This window comes from Nansenia antarctica, assembly GCF_963989245.1.
Source record: "Nansenia antarctica genome assembly, chromosome: 10".
In the NCBI taxonomy this organism is placed as follows: Eukaryota; Metazoa; Chordata; class Actinopteri; order Argentiniformes; family Microstomatidae; genus Nansenia; species Nansenia antarctica.
The window spans coordinates 26,853,514-26,865,966 of NC_137680.1; the positions used below are offsets into that span (position 1 = coordinate 26,853,514).

General features: G+C 47.1%; 1 protein-coding gene across 1 annotated transcript in view; it reads right to left on the reverse strand.

The window, feature by feature from the left end:
- The window catches only part of kmt2bb (lysine (K)-specific methyltransferase 2Bb), a gene marked incomplete at both ends in the record, with an annotated part of 57,385 nt that extends 45,520 nt beyond the window's left edge, over positions 1 to 11,865 (reverse strand). The window contains 5 exon segments of the mRNA XM_080541140.1: positions 3,409 to 3,602; positions 4,429 to 6,733; positions 7,237 to 8,711; positions 9,717 to 9,795; positions 11,515 to 11,865. Coding sequence (XP_080397266.1) covers positions 3,409 to 3,602; positions 4,429 to 6,733; positions 7,237 to 8,711; positions 9,717 to 9,795; positions 11,515 to 11,865 — 4,404 coding nt within the window.
- Between the last annotated feature and the right edge of the window lie 588 nt (positions 11,866 to 12,453).

Sequence of the window (12,453 nt, forward strand, 5' to 3'; positions counted from 1 at the left end):
AAAGTGGACTGAATCAATTAGTGGCGGAGAAAATGTATTCGTGGCGGCCCGCCACGAATAAATGCATATAGAGGAAACACTGATACTATAACTGTGTCAATACCTTCATATAACATACCGTATTTTCCGCACTATAAGGCGCACTTAAAAGCCTTTAATTTTAAAAAAAAACGACAGTGCGCCTTATAACCCGGAGCGCCTTATATATGGATCAATTGGTTAATTTGTTGATCCATACTGGTTGTACACGGCGCTCAAGGCGCTCTGTCAAAATGTTTCAGTACGACTGGTAAACTACAAAGCCGCACCGCTTGCAGCATTACGGTAATCAGTAAACACCGGTATACTGTGCTTACTCACAGTCCCACACCACTTGTGTAAGACCCCAAGTAAAGAAGACTAAACAGAGTTTCCGAGGGAACAAAGTGAGATTCTTGGTGCTTTCAACTTGAAGTTTTAAAGTACCCACTCGATATAATAAACAACAGTTTAACGATCACTAAACACTTAGCATTTGTGTATTGGATTCATTATTCTCGTTTGCCGGAGGCTACCGGTAAGGGAGGGTTGACTTGTAAACAAAGTTTCGTTTTAGCTCGTGTTCAAAAGCAAGAACTGTGTGTTCATCTAGTTATGTGTAGTTATGTGTTTTTAGCATGTCGATGTTCTCCCAGTATGCTGTCATGTTATTAAAATACAGTTTAGACCTTTGTAGCGATGTGTTTTGTTAGCTGTTAGCCGCTAGCAGCGTTTGTTGTGGTTTGGTCAGTCACTTTTCTCCCATTCAGTGTTTGAGGTGAACCAACATTCAAATACGCCTGTCGTGTTCAATCTTTCTCTGATTTGAATGTATGACACATCATTTGAAAGCTTACAATCTGTAGTTTAAGCATGTGTAAAAACTGAAAAAGTACGTTGCACATTTCACCAGGAGCTGTCACATATTGGTTGTTGGTTATAATTGTATAGCCTATTGGTTGTTTTCTGGTGTTGTTTTGCTCTGTTTGTAGTCTACTTGATGTATTTTTATCAGCTGTTAAATCACCACAGCGGTTAATCCACTAATAGAGATAATAGCAGATTGAAAATGCTTGTAGCTAACTACTCTATATCTCGTGGTTGCAGCTATTGCGAATTGCTATTCACGCGAGTCAGCTGTGAATCACCGCAGGTCCTTGACGCTTGTTGCAAAAATGGATGACGAACGGCTGATACTTGAGGTGGAAAAATATATATTTTTGACAGTGGAGCAGGTAGAACGTTGACGGTGACAACGCTCAGGTGGAGCTTGGACAACGGGAAGTTGACACAACACCGATGGAGAGGTGACGCAACGCAGTAGGTGGAGCTTGGGCGTAACGCAACCCCAGTCAAACGTTTGACTGCAGTATCTATTCTATGCGCCTTATAATCCGGTGCGCCCTGTATATGAAAACAGTTCTAAAATAGGCCATTCATTGAAGGTGCGCCTTATAATCCGGTGCGCCTTATAGTGCGGAAAATACGGTAATACCTTCATATAACATCATACTATAACTGTCAACACCTTCATATAACATCATACAATAACTGTCAACACCTTCATATAACATCATATTATAACTACCATACTATATCTGTACACATCATAACTCTATAATACCTCTACATATCATAATTGTACATATTATACCCCGACATATCATACTAGAACTACCATAACTGTCCATATTATACCATAACTACCATACTCAGTGTTTCCTCCAGGATTTTTCACATTAGTGGCGGAGCGGTTGTCTTTCGCGCGCGGCGTTCTGTCCTGCTAAATTCGGACCAATCACAAAACTGTTTTGAAAGCGCGTCGCCTCGCGCCGCGCGCCTGTTGAGAGCGATTCAGTCTCGATTGCAGTGCGAACACAAACGACGAGGTTAATTGCAACATTGTAACATATTGTAAATAACTACGCCCTAAATCGTAACGAAATGTTGGTCTGGAAGCGGCCTAAATCTAGCTTCAATCTGCTTTTTTTCTGTTCTCCGGTCATAATAACTCGCTGCCTTTCTGCGCAGCCTGAATCAAAGTGGACTGTCTGAATCAATTAGTGGCGGAGGAAATTCATTTGTGGCGGCCCGCCACGAATAAATGCATATAGAGGAAACACTGAATACTGTACATATCATACCATAACTACCATACTGTACACATCATACTATAACTATCATACTGTACACATCATACCATAACTACCATACTATAACTACCATACTGTACACATCATACTATAACTACCATACTGTACACATCATACTGTAACTACCATACTGTACACATCATACTATAATCATCATACTATAATAACCATGCGATCATTAGACCCTGGCTCTACCTCCTGAGCCACAACCGCACCTTCATACTGTACATATCATACCATGATCTTACTGTTATCCATCTCTTGTAAATACCTACTACCTACTGTACTTATCTTACTGTATTTATCATTTCATGACCGTACATATCGTTTCATAGCATACCATGTCTTTGCCCTGTATATCTACACTATCATGTCTTAGCACTATCACACTATTTGCACTCCTGGTTAGATGCTAAACTGCATTCTGTTGTCTCGTACTCTGCAATAACAATAAAGTTGAATCTAATCTAATCTGATGATCAAGATGGGCTGATTGGGAATAGCACCAGAAACAGCACAATGGGTGAGAGAGAGGAGGGATGACATGCAGGATATGTCGAGGGTCAGAATCAAACCAGGAACACTGCGGTTATACAGTATGCACAGTTATTAGCATGCTACACCGCTAAGCACCCCCAGCGTCGCATTTTTATATCCCAATGGGTTTAATCAGGGAAAATCGCATGGATTAGATTGTTTTTATTATTAATCCTTTATTTATCCAGGGTTGTCATATTGAGACAGTAGTCTCTTTTTCAAATGAACCCTGGATATTTAAATGACGGTGCATTTGACTATCTATAACCATGTAATAATAACAACAATTGTGGGAGACATAACACAATATGTTGATTATTATGAAACAGGTTTGAAAAGAAGTCTCATATGGATATTACAAAGATAAAAGTGAGGTAAAAAGTGAGGTAAATGTGATCATAATCAAGCCTTTCCTCAACCCTGAGGACTTGAGCTGTTTCACTAAGCACCCCCAGCGTTGCATTTTTATATCCCAATGGGTTTAAAATCGGAAAATCGCATGGATTAGGCTAGATGGTGCATTTGACTATCTATAACCATGTAATAACAACAGTTGAGGGAGCCACAATATGTCGATTATTATGAAACAGGTGTGAAAAAGAAGTCTCATAAGGATGTAAAAAAATAAAAAAATAAAAAAGTGAGGTAAATGTGACCATAAAGTAAACCATAAACCATAAAGGCTCCAGCCTTTCCTCACCCCTGAGGACTTGAGCTGTTTCTGCTGGTCGATCTTGATGAGCTGCACCTTGGCCTTCTTCAGCAGGTTGAACATCCGCTTATTGGCGCCCGTCAGGCGGACCCTCTGGGAGCTCCCCTTCTCCTCCGCCAGCCCGCGGTCCTCCTGCGCCCCCCGGTCAAGATCCAGCTCCTCGGGCTCCAGCTTGCCTGCTTCTGGGAGAGACCAAAGTAGTCAAGCACATTTTGTGGGGGGATGAGGTGAGGTGAGTTTCCTCCCGCATCCAAGAGCAAAGTGCTTTGAGCACCTTGTTGTCCAGGGTTGCCAGATGGGGCAGGTTACCGCCGAATGGGCTACTGGATTTAGCGGTTATAGACTGGTTAGACTGTAAATTGTCAATCCCATCTGGCAACCCTGTTGTTGTCCCCGACACTGCACTTTTTGTACTTTCATTTCTGCACTGTTGTTTCGTTTTTTCTGTTGGGAGGCTGTTTTTGTCGTTGCAAAATGTGCTATATAAATAAACATTACTTACTTACTTACCTTGATGAATCCAATTAATTAATTAATTACACCACTTAACTGTCTAGGGTAAGGTTAAGTGATCTTAACTGTCTAGGGTAAGGTTAAGTGATGATGAGAGCGATACAAGATAGTGTAAGGTATCTGGGTTCTCTATAGACAGGGGTGCTGTGCCACCTTGTCGACTTGGCTCCACTATGTAAACACTTGGGAGCAAATTAAACATTTAGTAATGATAGAGTAACTCTCTTTGATTGACAACGACATTGTGGTTAAAAGCAAAAGTGAGTGTGTTATGTCCCCCTTTTTTTTGCCAGGTTTCTTTTTTGGGGACGGGGGCGGGGTATTTTGACATGAATAAACGTTTTTATTAATCTCAAAATAAACATAACCTTTATGATAATGCACTCCAGTGCCACATTGGGGTGTCCCCTGTTACATGCCATCTATGTTTACAAACAAACAACGCAGTCATATGAAAACAAGCAAACTAACATAAATAACAACACCTGTTCTCACCTGAGAGAAAAGCTGCAGCTTTCGCCTGGTCCTCCTCCATCAGCTCCGCCTGCTCTCCGAACTGAAACGTCAGGAATTTAGAATTCAACGTCCTGACGCACACAGACACTTTCCTCACGACTCCCGGAGAATCCAGATCCTCGATCTTGATCTTGGACTTAAATTTCGGGGGATTGGTGGTTCGTTTCCTCAGGCTGATGCTCTGGACCTCGTCGTCCAGACCTTCGGCCACGTCGACCGGGGGGGTCTGGAGCACTGCGCTGCTACGGACCTCGTCCACCACCGGGCTCTTCCTCCTCTTCCTGGGGAGTCCTGGGTGTAACTTCTTCAGTCGCTTGTAGATCTTGAGGTGAGACTGTTTTTGCGACTTGCTGAATATCGGGAGCCGCGGCTTTTTCGGAACGCTCAGCACGGCGGGGTCGGCGGTTTTTTTCGACGGGTCGCCGTCGCCGGACGTCATTTGGAATTCTTTGGATAACAGTAAAGACTCGTACTCGGTCTCCAGGGTCTTGTCCAGTGTGTAGACCTCCTCAGTAGACTCGCCCGGCACGTGCCACTTGAAACTGGGATTCCTCAGTAGGGACTTCCTCTTACCGGACCTTAACGACAAGCTGTCGGCCGCGTGGACGCTTTCCTCTTCGAGCTCCTGAGCAGAAAACAAGTCAACGTCCAGGTGGGCCTCTGTGAGAAAGTCGTCCTCGTCGATGGGAAGGTCAGGGGTCAACTCTCGACCCATGCCGTCGCCTCGTTTCCTGCCCGGACGGGGGTGATGGTGCAGGCCGAACTGGTGTCCTTTCTTGGGGGAGTTTCTCCGCGGCAGAACGGACATGCCGGTGTCGTCCATGAACCTCTGCGGGGTCTTGATGACCCGCGAGGACCGGGCGCTGACCACCGGCATGATGAAGTGCTTTATGTGTTTGGCGAACTTTGATTTGCCCGGCTGGGCGTCGAGGGAGTCCGAAGTCATGTCTTCGTCGTCCACGGTGTCCTCTTTCACGTCCTGCAATAACAGTTGTTGAGTCAGGTCCATTTCCACCTGCTTCGACAACGTTTTAGGCCGGGATCTGGGTCTTTTCGACCCGAGGAATTTAAGGCTTGAGGTGGGGACCTGTTTTATGTTTTCGCTAACATCGTCTTCGACGCCGTCCGGACTTGCCCCGCCTTCGGGCGATATAGCCTGACGTCTTAACTTTTTCTCTCCCGGTTTCTGCTTCTGTTTGCACCACTTTCCTTGTAAGTTCCTTCGCCTTTTCTTGCCGTGTTTGAACGGACTTTTACGGATGCGTGGTTTCGTGTCTTCGGCTACGGGGTCGTCCAACAACACCACAACTCCGCTGCTCTCCGTTGGCTCCGCCTCTAGCTCCGGCTCTGGCTCCTCCTCCTTCACCTTCAGTTGGGTGTAGGCCATGGCCACAGGTGCAGGCAGAGCTAGCTCCAACTCAGCGGTCAGCGGAGTATCGGCCGGCTCTGGCACCGCCGGCGTCTTCCTCCTTTGAGCTGACCTCTTCCTCACCGACAAGCTAGTAGATCTTTTCCTCCTCGGTTTAGACAAAGGGCTGGTAGATCTTCTCCTGCTGGGTTTCGAGACAGGGCTGGTAGATCTTCTCCTGTTAGGTTTGGAGACAGGGCTGGTAGATGTTCTCCTGTTAGGTTTGGAGACAGGGCTGGTAGATGTTCTCCTGTTAGGTTTGGAGACAGGGCTGGTAGATGTTCTCCTCCTAGGTTTGGAGACTGGGCTGGTAGATGTTCTCCTGCTAGGTTTGGAGACTGGGCTGGTAGATGTTCTCCTGCTAGGTTTGGAGACAACCTCAGGCAATGGTGGAACTTCTGCCTCTTCTTCTGGATCTTCGGTCTTCAGCTCTGCTTCACTGGTAGGCATCTGCGGGGGTTCCTCAGCAGGCTCCTCTGGAGGATCCTCGGCGGGGGTCTTCGTTTGTTGTGGACCTTCAGCGGGTGTTTCCTCTGGAGGTTCTTCATCGGCGTTAGGACTCGTAACCTTGCGCTTCTGGGTTGTCCACGGTTTATGACAGCCTCGCTTCTTCAGTGTTCTCCTCCGCACTCTGGGGACCGGCACAGCTTTACCGTTCGCAGGAGAGGTTTTCTCCTCCGACGGCGTGGTTTTCTCCTCCAGGATCTCACTTGGATCTTTTGTGACGACCTCTTTCTCTTCAGAGGCTGGACTAGCTTGCTGAATCAAGAAGGATGGCTTTGAGCGATTACGTTTACCCGGTGAGGAGACCTTTTTAATTTGAAGGGGTGGAACGACCTTTGTGATGACATCCCCGTTGTCGGTTTGAGGAGCCTCCTGTGGGTGAGAAGGAGAAGAGAGAATGTTGTCAGTTATTTGTTTTTTAAATTTTGTAGTTGTCCATATAACAGCCACAGGCTGAATTACAGGTACAATTAACTAATAACAATTAAAACATTATTATAGTACAAAATGACACCATAAACAATATTGTCAATTGTCGGTTGAGAGGCCAGACCATTGTTGTAAATAAGAATTTGTTCCTAACAGCATTTACACTACATTTTACCCATTTAGCACACGCTTTTATCCAAAGCAACTTACAATTAGAGATTACAGGGACAGTCTCCCTGGAGTAATTTAGGGCTAAGTGCCTTACTCAATGGCACACTAGTGGTGGTCTTTCCCAGGTGGGATTTAAACCCATGACCTTCTGATTACCAGTTCAACTCACTATCCACTAGGCCACCACTACCCCCTACTGGTCTCGCGCCACTACTAACTAACCAGCCTGGAAGGTTCAAGTTTATTGAAAGGTAAAATAACTTTAAGGTTGTTACCTGTTCCACCTCCACCTGAACAGAGGCCTGGTCCTCCTGGGAAGTGATCTCCTCAAGCTTCGGGCTGGAGGACTTCTCATCACTAGCTGTGTGTTCTCTCTCTCCCGGGGGGGCGTCGTTGTCATCATTGCTGGCCTCCCTCTTCTCCACGTTCTCTGGGCCCTCGGTCACGCTGGGGGGGGTGGAGAGAGAGGCTTTATCCTCCTCAGTAGTGTTCCCCCGCCCCTCTGCGTCCTTCACGTCACCTCCAGACTCCCGCACCGGGGAGGATGAGGAGGCCTTGATCTTCCCCTTCACCAGTGTGAGCGTCCACACAAACTTGCTCCGTTTCTTGCGCTTTTCTCTAGACCGGGGGCGGTCCAACTTGGGGTTTCTAACCCTGATCAGCTTCAGTTTCACCCCCGCGTCCTTGTCGCCTTTAAAGGGACGGCCCTCGTCGGGTTCGACGGCCGGTTTGTCGGGATCTGTGGTTAACGGGAGGTGAATTTCTGTCACCTTCTGATGCTGATCTTCTTTAGGGCCTTTTAGGGTCTTGCTTTGTTTACGCCTGCTCTTCCTGGAGGTCGATTTGGCCTCCTCTATCCTGGACACTTCTAGCAACGACTCCGCCAGACTGACTTTATTGCTGCTCTGGTTTTCTGGCTCTGTTACAAGGCGTCCTCCCCCCCCAACTGCTGGGGCCCGCGGGTTACTGCTTCTGCTTCTCCTCCGGATCACCAGTTTATTGACTTCAGTGCTAACCTCTGCTACACGTTTCTCTTTCAGTTTGAATTTCTTCTGAACGTCCGTTTCCGTCTCCCCCGCATCCCTACCTTCCAGTGCAATGTCGTGTTGTTTGCGTGTCGATTTTCGGCCGCCCTGCGGTTTTTGGTCGTCAACCTCAACTTTGGCTGCCGCCCCGCCGCCGCTCGGGGGCGCGGGGCTGGGTTCCGCAGGCTTGGAGGCGGACCTCCCGCGGCGCCTGGCCGGCGTGGCCACGCCCCCTCCCTCGTCCTCGGTGCCGTTCAGGTGCGCGGCGGCCTCGTCGGCGGCCTGCGGTTCCGTCTTTAACTTGACGTGGGCGCTGGAGATCTGCTGCTCGTCGTCTTGGTCGGCCTTCTTGGCTTTCGACTGAAACTGAAACCCTTTTATCTTCAGCTTCTTCACAGATTTCTGACGCCCTCCCGCCTTCTCCTTCCCCGCGACTGTCTTTTTGGCCACCAGCTTGATGGTAATCCTCGGTGCGGCGGTTGACGACGCTCCGTTTTTCGTGGGACGTTTCTCCTTAGCTGTGGTGTTCGAGTGGTGCCTGCTTTTGGAACCCTTCTTGCTGTCCATGACAGGCTCAGCGTCGAGGGGCGGGGTTGGGCTGTAGGCTTCCTGGGTTTCAGCATCTTCCTCTGGAGCTGGAGGCGCGGCCGTGGCCCCCGCTGGGGAGCCTGCAAGAGGAGGGGGCTTCTCTCGTATCCGTTTGGATTTGGTTTTGACAGGATCACCTACACAGAAACACAATATAGTTTTTTATCATCAATGAGGAGAATAAGGGCTGGTAGGTTACCTGTACTAAGAAACAAAGGGCTGTTTTCACTAACAGGGCTTAAGCCCAATCCTAGACTTAAAAAAGCATCTTCAATAGAGATTTTACATTGAAAGTGTGATTTAGTCCGGGAAGAGGCTGTAGCCTCGTCTGTGAAAACGGCCCAAAATGTATGCTTTAGATTGGCATCACTTTCATTGCCTTCAAACTTCTGATTGACAGCACTTTAATTCACAGTACAGAGACGATTAGGTTTAAAATTATATAACGTAATTATATTAATAATATGTAATTATTATTACACAGATATTACACAGACTTAACCAATGAATAAGGCTTAATTATAACAAGCTCCACCAGGTAACGTTGGTGCTAGGTTGTCGTAGTAACACCACTTGGTTCCACATAATAACACAGTAATGACGATGCCGGTACCAGTGGATCGGCTCCATAAGATGATATCAGCTAAAAACACTCAGCAGAAAACACCCAGAAGGATAACAGCCATTCTCAGCTGGACAGGTTGTAAAGAGAACACTACAGGCATCTGTTTTACAGTTGTAGCTTTGTATCTTGTACTTATGTAATCATGACAACTTGACTGTGAAATTGCTGGCAATGCTATGTTTAGTAGTGCAATCATATAACAGAGAGGTGGAAGGGGGGGGGGGGGGAGTGGACCACGTAAATGTAAATGGTAAATGTACTGACTTATATAGCGCCTTTATCCAAAGCGCTTTACAACGGCCTCTCATTCACCCATTCACACACATTCACACACCAATGGAGGCAAGCTACCATGCAAGGCACCAGCCCGCTCACTGGGAGCAATTTCGGGGTTCAGTTTCTTGCCCAAGGACACTTCGTGGCCAGCCGGGGCTCGAACCGCCGATCTTGCGACCGTTAGACAGCGGCTCTACCTCCTGCGCCACAGCCGACCACGTGGAGCAGAATAATCACTCACCTTTGGAGGGGTGGAGTCTAGGTCGTAGAGGCCCCTTGTAGCCTTTTCCTTCAGATTCAAATCCAGGGAAATCTTCTCCCTGGTTAACAAGCACAGGTAATTAATCCTTCAGGTAATGTATTCAACCTTGTTTTTGCATATATGCAAAAATCACAGCGGGGGACGCTGGTGGAGGTCGAAATAAATAGGAGGACGGGATCATTGTAAGGCATGGAACGGAATGAGGAACGGTGTCACACACCGGCATGCATTACAATTACAATAAGCCCATCCTCTGATTTTTCAACATCTCCAACATCGTCCACTGCTGGAGACGACAGTAAGAATAGTAGTAGCTATTAAGCATAAACTGTACATCGCAGTATTGTGTGTCTGAGACCATTTTCCACCAAGTTTATCCTATCCTATAAAACAATTGCATTGTAATCCAACAGCAGCAGTGGACTGGTTAAGATTGCGTGGTGACCACATTACAAGCCATTGCAAAACCAATAACATGGATGGAAGTTAGTTTAAACGCAAGGATACACTCGTATAGCTGGGTTAATCATTAGGACAGCACAAACAGACCATGCCCATCTCCCAAACTACAAACTACCCCAGCAGGTAACAGCCTCGCCATCCATGAACAGATCGAGATTACCAGGAGGCAATTTACCCAGTCATGCCCGTGCACTGAGATGGGTGGGTGGGGGGGAGGGGGCGTGTGGGCCACACACACCACTACAAACTACATGCACTACTGTACATAAAAAAAAATATGAATGGCTGCACTAAGCCAGCAGTCACTACCAACATGGGTGGGCTTCCCCACTTGCGGTATGTATCGTTTTTTAAGTTTTAATGCATGCAAAATCGGCCTACTAGTTATCTCGATTAGACTATTACATAACATAGGCTACATAAAAAAAAAAAATACTATGAGACTTGTGGAGAGCATCGTGCATGCAAACACTGGCGGGTTTGGCGACTCGTACCTCCACGAGCTGCATGTATCTCTCAACATGACCACATATAACCACTACTACCGGTTTCACTAAGCACCTCTCATCATCGTGGTCAGTTTTCCCTCCCAATGAGTGAAAACACACTGCATCAGATCTGTGTGACTGCGTCAAAATGTCCAGCTTCGCTTCGAAGAGCGTGAAAACAGCCCTCTGTTCTGCAGTGTCAAGCATAGCTAGCTAAATATATGAGTAGTTAGACCCCCTCGTTACATCCTCCTCTGGGCTTCATAAGGGGCTTCATAAAGGACTCATAAGGGGCTTATAAGCAGAGAGAGTGTAACCCTCCTCCTCTGTGCGTTACTGGGTCGTGATCACAACCATGCAACCATGTTTCCCCCACACACACACTAGCTTAGCTCACAGATCATAATAATAATAACCTTTATTTTGTGGAGCACTTTTCCTGAAAACGTTGCGTGGCTCAAAGGACTTCAATGGTTATATAATCGTCATTTAATCGTTGAGTCGTTTAAAGGAGGCCATGTTAAACAGATGGGTTTTTAGTCTGGATATAAACATCAGCGAGCTAACCAGCCCCTTCTTTGTTAGCTAACGAGCCGCCAGTGAAGAGGCTAACATGCTAAGCTACACCGAGAACTTCCAGCCCCTGAACCCTCACTTCGCTTACATTACACGCCATATATATATACACACATACATACATACACATGCCTTAACCCAGCGTAGCTTTACAACACAGGCAACACAAACACACATACAACAACACTTAATTACATTTAAAAAATGAAGCCAAATAAATAAATACTAACTCCTGGAGCGTTTGGGTTTACCTCTTCTTCACTCCCACTCGAGCTGTACCCCCCCGCCCGGTGCACCCGCTGGTGGTTGGCCTCTATACCGAGCAGGCGCAAGTGGGACGGGTCCTCGTTTAACGCCAGCCCGAGGCTTGAGCCGGGCCTGGTCGGGCCTCCTCCTCCTCCTCCTCCTCCTGGGTTAGCCTCCTCTTCCTCTGCCCCCCCTGACCGGCCCAGGGTCCAGCGCTTCTCGGAGCGCAGACGGCTCCTGGAGGTCCACGGCCGGCCCGGGAAGCGACCCCTGGGCGTAGCGGCGGTCCCACCGCCCGGGACTAGTCCCACTGGGGCAGCCGAGGTTGCTGATCCGCAACCCGCCGCCGCCATCATAGATAGCTTCAACAACAACACCGATGAGATGTGACTGAGGCGAGACGAGAGGGAAGGCGCGATGGTAGGGAGGGGAGGGGGGAGGAGGGGGGGGACCCGCAATGCCTCTGGGAAAATGAGTCTTTCCCGGACCCGACGACAACTTTTTTTTTTTTTTTTTTTTTTACGTAAGGTAAATCTCGTGTAAATTGGGGATTGGAGATTTGTTGCAGCAGGGTTATTTTTATTTATTTATTTATTTAACCTTTATTTATACAGGTAAGAAACACATTGAGCCCCAAGGGCTCATATTTCAAGTGTGACCTACACAGGCATACAACATCCATCACAAACAAATACAATACAAAACCTGGCCTACATAGTCTAAAAACTAAACTAAAAACGACATTGTCTAAAACTAAAACTAGTCTAAAATAGTCTAAGATAAACTAAACTTTCTGTCATGCGAGATACGTGTAAAATACAAGTCATGTGCACCGTTCCCGTCTCACACACAGAGGAACTGCCTGCCTCCCCTTGCCCGATTCAACGTGTTTACTACATTTGATTATTAAACTACAAAGCCCAGCCTCCTTTCTAAGAAAAAAA